Source organism: Nannospalax galili, unplaced genomic scaffold (assembly GCF_000622305.1).
Source record: "Nannospalax galili isolate Female #2095 unplaced genomic scaffold, S.galili_v1.0 scaffold334, whole genome shotgun sequence".
Lineage (NCBI taxonomy): Eukaryota > Metazoa > Chordata > Mammalia > Rodentia > Spalacidae > Nannospalax > Nannospalax galili.
Window position 1 is genome coordinate 2934671 of NW_008336888.1, and position 8163 is coordinate 2942833.

The window sequence follows — 8163 nt, forward strand, 5'->3', positions numbered from 1 at the left end:
AAAGCCATTGGTTTGAATGAGGTGCTTGCTCTTCTCTACCATCTTTCTGTCAAACTGTTGAGGTTCTGGGAACCAGCATAACTACTTTTATTTGGGGATACTGAGTCTGATTACATTTAAGCAGGGAAGGTATTTTTCTCCTTTGTTCCTGGGCTGCTTGGTAAAGAGCACTGATGGATGTGTTAATAGTTAATGAGTAATATTATCAAGTTGTTAACTTTAAACATGGGAAATTTATGCAACACCAGATACTTATTCAAAGGAGGTTTGTTCTGATACACAAAAATTGCACTGGTATTGCCATATCTCAGAGGAAAACTAAAAGAAGTGTTGGCTCGGACAAAATACCTTACTAGATGACCTAAGAGAAATAGTGTACAAGTGTATCCAGGGAAAGGGTAATTTTTGTTGTGATGTCTCACAAGGCCTTGGCAACTAATGAATCTGCATTTTTGAATTCCAGATGGATGGTGTCCGAGAGAGACTGTCAGAGCAACAGTATAACAGACTTGTGGACTACATCGCTAAGACATCTTGTCATCTGGCCCCTAGCTGCTCTTCCATGCAAACACTATGCTCTGTGGTGGCTGTGGAACCTCCCTCCGCCACTGTTAAAACATACCATTATTTGGTTGACCCACATTTTGCTCAGGTTTTCATTAGTAAATTTACCATGGTAAAGAATAAGGCCCTAAGGAAAGGGTTTCCCTGAGTCTCCTTTAAGATAGGTGTTGATTCTTATGGTGCAATTTGGTTTTGAAACAAGGAGCAGAGAGACCTAGTGTTAACATTCAACACGGACACAAGGCCAACCCTTTTCTATATTTACAGGCATACTAATTTTCTAAGGACTTAGATCTTACCTTCTCCCCAAAACTTTAAGATGGAATGACAAAAATGTTTCTTCTTCATTTGAACAATGAACAACAGAATCTTGTATTACATTCTTACTATACATAGAAAATGCACTCCTTTTTGTTCTAGACATTTGCAAAAATTTTCCACTCTAATCTCAATCTAGTTATGCTTTGATCTACAGCAAAATGTGGAGAGGCTTTAGAATACAGATCCAGGGATAAAATTTCACCACCTCTGCCTAATACTCTATAAAGATTTGGATTCTTTAAATGAAATGCTTAAGACTTGTTAAATTTGTTACATACTATTCTTTTAGTAAAAAGCTGCTATGTTTATTTCTTCCAAAGACTGCATTTTAGTGAAATTTATAGAACAGTCTTTTAACTGTCCAGGTGTATTTTGGAAAGCTTATGTTACATAAGTTAAAAAGTAAATATCTGGTGTCTACCAATGAACAGACCATAGTGCTTAGGTAACTTTCTTTGGTTCCATAAAGAAAACATGTACTTACTAGGAACTCCCTGGTATATTAAAGGGGCGTCAAGAACCCCAACATCAGTGTTAACAATGACAGCAGTCCACATAGCTTACTCTGCTGAATTGGCTCAATAAAACATCAAGATATTCCTAGTGTCTGGCAAGTGTTGTTTAACATCTAAGAAAAGGCTTGACACAAGATCTGGAGTCACTAGGTATTTTAAAGTGTTCAGCAACTGTCTCATGGTCCAATTAAGACATGCCCAATGATTACATTCACATATAGGCCTGCAACTTGTTGACTTCAATTTCAAAATGCTAAGATAGTTCAGTTTCAAAGGCCCACTTGGTCTTCAACTCTGACTGCTGGGCACACATCACCACTACCATCACTGTTACTAGAAAACAAGATTATTAGTGGATAATTCAGGCCAAATATAAAAAGCAATTTAGTTATTTAACACTCATTTAAGAAAGTAACATTTTGTGAACCTCAAGATTAAATTTTTTAAGAATGTAAATATGCAGTGATTCTTGTATGCTTTATGATAATTTTACATATTGCTAAGAACTGTTGTATAAATAAAAGGTAACCTTGAATTAATGACCATGGATAAATGTCTTGTTACACTGAAGTTTTTTTCACTGATACAGCTCACATCACTAGGATCCCAGAATTTTACACAAGTTAAAAAAAGGTAACTATTGATCAAATTGGCTTTGCTTTGTGCGGGCTGGAGATGTGGGGTGGGCAGGTGCACTATATCTGTGTTACAAGGCCCTGGATTCAACACCAGCACCACCAAAAAGAAGAAGAAAACTCTAACAATAACAAAAACCAAACTAGCTTTGTATAAAATAAACAACTTTAGTCAAAACAGAAATGAATTAAAAGACAGAAAGGGCCTAAGGATGCCTATGAAAAAAATTTACTGTTTAGTCATTATTAGACATTACCCAGTTCTAGCTAAATGTTTTTCTGGATTAGAACATTCTAATTCAGCATACATGTTGTTAGCTCTTTAACAAAAGCAATGAATAATTCTAACTGCATTTTGATTATCTGGTGACAGCAGCACTACTAAAGAAACCCAAACTAGCAAAGAAACCCAAGGACAGTTATTTTCTTTTTTGCAACAAGGCCTCATCATGTAGTCCTGGGTTGCCCCAAAACTCACCAAGTTGATCAGACTAGCCCAAAAATTCATAGAGATCCACCTGCCTCTGCCTTTCCAAGTCCTGAGATTAAAAGCATGGGCCACCAAGCCTGGCTTCTAAGGACAGATTTTACTGGGAAGACTGGAGAGCCCACAGAGCCCACAGTACAGCCTCTCATATGCACTCCAGGAAACCAATGCCGGACCAAATAATTTCAGGACAGGTATCTCAGTAAAATTAACAAATTATCAGAGTAATTAAAGATGTTAAAACAATGGCATTTCTAAGAAAACTAAAAGCAAGTTACTTTTATAACATCTGCCCAGCATTACAAGCACTGTAATAGGTGGCAAATTTTTAAGGCCCTCAATTATCAATAAAAACCAAGCAGAAGGGCTAGAGAGGTGGCTCAGTAGTTAAGAGCATTGGCTGCTCTTGTAAAAATGGCCCAGGTTTGCTTCCCAGCACTCACATTGTAGCTAAGGACCACCATAATTCCAGTTCCAGGGGATCCAACACCCTCTTCTGTCCCCTGCAGGCACTGCACATGGTACACTTATATACATGCAGGCAAATCACTCAAATTTTTAAAAATGTTTAAAAATAACCAAGCAAAGATTTACTGTCCATAGTAACTGTTAATTATTTATTGAGATAAACTATTCATTAGCCCCACGCCCCACATATTCATGTTTTACAGTTCAGGAACGTGTTTTACAGTTCAGTGACAGACTTCTATGAAGCTCCATCCAAAGAATTCTGTGGAGAGAAACACAATGGCTATGTTAACAACAAACATTCTCTATTAATACCATCCTTGAACTCACCTGAAATCTATTCCTACTGGTGGACTATACATTCTGATTACTTACCTTCACTCCATAACAAGTCCAATTCTGGCTGCCTAGGGCTAGGTTCTCCAAGCTCCCTGACTGCCTGCCTAGGTTCCATTCTGGGCATACCATTTCTGGCTTTCATTTTAGCAGATTCTGCTTTTTCCTTTTCAAGTTCACCTCCGTTGTTCTTCCCCTGGCATCTGAATGCTCTTCTTTAAATTCTTTCAATAATTTTCCCATATTTCTTGGTATCATTGCTGAAGGACATGTCATGTTAGGGCAAAACAAGTCTTGACAAATCTTAGGAGGCTGCAAATCATACAGAGTATCTTCTGATCACATTGACATTAAACTAAGAAATCCAATATACACTGAAATTAAACAACACTATAATAGCCAATGGATCAATGAGGAAATCTAAAGGAAATTTAAAAAAGATCTCAAATTCACAACCTAACTACATGTAGTTTAAGGAATCAGAAAAAGGATCTAGCAAAGCTAGTAGGAAGGAAATTAATAAAGATTAGAGATTAACAAATAATGGAAGAACAATAAAGAAAATCTTGGTTCTTTGAAAAAGACAAGAACATTGAGGCCCGGGTGTGGTGCACCCCTTTAAGAGGCAGAGGTAGGCAGATCTCTGTGAGATCAAGACCAGCCTGGTCTACATAGGGAGTTCCAGGCCAGTTGGAGCTATAGGGAGACTGTCTCAAAAAAAAAAAAAAAAGGAATTTTTACTCAGAATGACAAAAGATAATGCTCAAAAACCCCAAAATCAGACATAACAACTTTTCCAGATAGAAGAGTCACCAGCACTGAATTCAAGAAGCAGTACAGTACTCTGCACATCAGACCTAAATCAGTGAGGCTGAATCAGACATCAAAAACCTCCCAAAAAAGACCAGTCTAGGACCAGATAAATTTTACCACAATTTAAAGAATTAACACCAATGCTTCTTCTAATTATGTGGTTATTAAATAAATAATTTTTAAAAAAAGAACACCAATCTTTACAAAGTACTCTAAAAAACAGAGAATGAAAAACAACTTCCTAATTATATATAAGTAATTATATATAAAAGTCTAGCATTATCCTGATAACCTAAACCAGACACATTCAAAAAAAAAAAAAGGTCTAATTACAAATCATCAACAAAATATGAGCAAGACAAATTCAACTGCACATTAAAACAGTACATGATGCCCAAAACATATTTTTGGACTACAAGGATGGTTTAATGTACAAAAATGAATAAATGCAATATACCATAATAACAATTAAATCTAAAAAAAAATCACATGATCATCTCAATAGATGTAGAAAATGCACCTAAAACACCTTTTCATGATTAAAGAAAAACAAACTAGGTACATGAGTGCAAAGTACCTCAATCTCAATATAGTAAATTATAGATGAGTTCATAGCTAGCATCAGATTCAATGATGAAAAACTTAGTTTTTCCTCTAGGATCAGGAAGTAAACTTAATATTCTTGCCACTTGTATTCAACATAGTACTCAAAGTCCTAGCCAGAAAAATTAGACAAGTCAAAGACAGACATCCAAAAACCAAAGAAGTAAAATAAATCTTTGCAGGTAACATTTTATATGTAAAAAACTCTTAATACACACACACACACACACAAAGTTACAGATACAAAAATCAAAACATACTAATAATAAAAGAAAATTAAAACAATTCCAGTTACAATTGCTTCAAAAATAATACTTAGGCATAGACTTATACAAAGTACAAAGCACTATGGGAAGAAATACAGACACAAATAAGACACTGTACACTAATGGACTACAAAATTTAAAACATTCATAAAATCCAAAGCAATCTACAGATCTAATGCAATCCCTATCAAAAACTCAACATCATTTCTGACAGAAATAGAAAAAGAAACCCTAAAATTTATAGATTCTCAAAGGACTTCAAATAGCTCAAACAACTTTGGAGGGAAAAAAGAAAGAAAATTAGAAGACTCACATATCCTGATTTCAAAACCTACTACACAACTACAGTAATGAAAACAATGTGGTACTGACACGAAAATAGAAACCAGGCTGGGGAGATGGCTCAGTGGGTTAAGAGGTCTTGATGTTCAAGCATATAAAGATCTGAGTTTAAATCCTCAGCCCCCAGGTAAAAAAGTCTGGCATGGTTATGCATGCAACTTCACCTTTGTAGGGGAGTCTTGGGAACTTACTGGTCCAGTGAGAGACTGTCTCCAGGGAATAAGGCAGCACCCAATAGAGGAAACATCTAACAGTCCTTCATTCACTGGGGAAAGGATAATCTTCCTAAATAGTTTTGGGAAAATAGGATATCTGTATGCAGAAAAATGAAGAATATTTCCATTCTATCATATAAAAAAAAAAAAAAAACACCATAAAATAGGCAAGAAAAGACTTCAAGGCTTCGAGGTGTAGCTAATTATAGTGTTCACTCACCATACTCAATGCCCTGGTTCAATCCCCAACACCACCAAAAAAAAAGAAAAAAAGGATTGAGGACCTAAAAGTATGAGACTCTTAGATGTGAACGTCAAAAGCCCATTCAACAAAAACAGGGAAAATGGACATTAAATAATACAGCAGTGAAAAGGCAACTTCAGCTGACGGAACAGGAAAAAATAGTGGCTAATCAATCATAAATGATATGGGGAATTTACTACCCAGAATGTGTAAGAACTCTACAACTTACCTAAAAAGATTTAAAAAGTGAGTAACAGAATTAAATAAAAGAATCCCCAGGCTAGGGAGATGGTCAGTGGTTAAAATGCAGGCATAAGGACTAGAGTTTAGATTCCCAGAACTCACGTAATGCCAGATGGATATGGTGGTCCACCTGCAATTTCAGTACTCAGAAGGCAGAGACAGGTAATCCCCAGAGCAAGCTGGCTAGCCAGACCAGTCTTAATCGGTGAGCTCCAGGTTCAATTGAGAGATTCTGCCTCAATTAATAAGGCGGAGAATGACTGAGGGATACTCTCAATGTCAACCTTAGGCTTCCACATACTGCCCCCACACACACCTATACATGTGAATATGCATATAAACATGCACACACACCCAGGAGGGAAGGGGGGGGAGGAAGAGGAGGAGGGGGGGGAGGGGGAGGAGGAGGAACCAACAAAGACAAATCATGTAAGATTCTACTTATACAAGTATCCAGAGTAGTCAAATTCATAAAGTCAAATAACTATAATTAAGAGTCTGGGGGAAGAGGGGAATGGGGAGCAGTTTCATAGGCATACAGTATCAGTTTTGCAAGATGTAGAGTTTTAGAGACTGATTGCATAGTAATGTGAATATACAGTCCTTAAGACTACTAAACTATAAAATTAAAAATGGTTAAGATCATTTATTTGTATTTTACTAGTTAAAAATATTTTTAAAAATAACTTCAAGCCGGGCGTGGTGGCGCATGCTTTTAATCCCAGCATTTGGGAGGCAGAGGCAGGTGGATCTCTGTGAGTTCAAGGCTGGCCTGGTCTCCATAGCAAATGCAGGCCAGCTGCAACTACAGGGAGACCTTGTCTCAAAAAGACCAAAATAAATAAATAAATAAATAAATAAATAAATAAATAACTTTAAATGATCATATTACCTTTACATTCTGAAATCATTTTGTACTCTGAAAGATACCAGCTTTCCTCATCTCTTCAAAATCTTTCATGGAATCATAACTTCTGTAGAAATCTGCATATGCCTTCTTTCTTTGTTCAGCCACACCAAACTAAAAAGTAACATAGTCCATTAGGGTGCTTATTTTTCAGATTATTAGAAATATCTCAAAACAAATCAACAACGTATTTGTGTTCACTCTTCAACCTGAACCCTGTATTCCCCAAGGTAAGGGGTAGAGGAAGTGACACAAATGCAAGGAAGAAATTAGTCTAATGGGAGCCTCACAACAAGAGGTGCCTTTAGATAGATTATACCTACTCCTGAGTGGGTTTTATTTGCTATTTTTGTGTTTGGTAGAAAAAAAGGCACAAACTCCAAGAACCAGAAGATGTACCCAAAAAGCTAAAAGACATCATAAAGTAAATGAAAAGCTTTCCCTTCAGCAAGCCTAAATATTTCCAGTTAAAACATGAGAGCTAGCTCAGCCGTTAAGAACACTGGCTACTCTTACAGAAGAATGACACGGGTGCACTTACAGACACATAGGCAATACACATAAAATAAAAATAATAAGCCGGGTGAAATTTTCAGCCCAATGAACTCATGAGCCAATTCCTGCGATAAATCTGTTTCTCTACATATTCAATGGTGTATGTGCATGTGTACATAAGACAAACATACCCTGCTGACTGTTTCTTTGGAGAGCCTTAAAAAACAAGACAACCATGAGTTCTTTGTTAGAACAAGGAAAGCATTTTTCATTTGTATAATTTTGGTGAACCTGAAAGAATTGTTAGTCAACTCAAGAAAGAAAAACAAAGTGATTTTATAGCCTCATCTAAATTAGTATACATTATACTTTAAAGAGATTTTTTTTAAGTCTGAAAAATCTGGACTTCATATGCCAACAAGATGGCTCAGCAGGTAAAGGTGCCTGCTGCCAACCCTGATAACCAGAGTTCAATGCCCAGGACCCACATGGTAAAGAATCAACTCTTGTTAAGTCCTGTTGTCCTCTGACCTCCACATGTGCACCATGGCAAGCACAGGTAAGCACATACACACACACAAAAAATATGAAAAAATTTATTTAAAAAAAAATCTGGGGCTGGAGAGATGGCTCCGCAGTTAAGAGCACCAACTGCTCTTGCAGAGGACCCAGGTTCAATTCCCAGCACCCACATGGCAGCTAACAAGCA

At 36.7% G+C, this 8163-nt stretch overlaps 2 protein-coding genes across 7 annotated transcripts in view; one reads left to right on the forward strand and one right to left on the reverse strand.

The window, feature by feature from the left end:
• Vps13b (vacuolar protein sorting 13 homolog B) overlaps window positions 1-1947 on the forward strand; it is a 723076-nt gene extending 721129 nt beyond the window's left edge. For all 4 annotated transcript variants that reach the window (XM_029562757.1, XM_029562758.1, XM_029562759.1 and 1 more), the window contains exon 62: window positions 464-1947. In XM_029562757.1, the coding sequence (XP_029418617.1) occupies window positions 464-712 (249 nt within the window). In that variant the 3' untranslated portion in view covers window positions 713-1947. The remainder of the gene's footprint in view (window positions 1-463) is intronic.
• Window positions 1948-3111: 1164 nt separating this feature from the next.
• The window catches only part of LOC103732827 (cytochrome c oxidase subunit 6C), a 9591-nt gene continuing 4539 nt past the window's right edge, over window positions 3112-8163 (reverse strand). For all 3 annotated transcript variants that reach the window (XM_008831550.2, XM_008831549.1, XM_029562768.1), the window contains exons 3-4: window positions 6945-7073; window positions 3112-3252 (exon numbers count right to left, since the gene is read on the reverse strand). In XM_008831550.2, coding sequence (XP_008829772.1) covers window positions 6960-7073 — 114 coding nt within the window. In that variant the 3' untranslated portion in view covers window positions 3112-3252; window positions 6945-6959. The remainder of the gene's footprint in view (window positions 3253-6944; window positions 7074-8163) is intronic.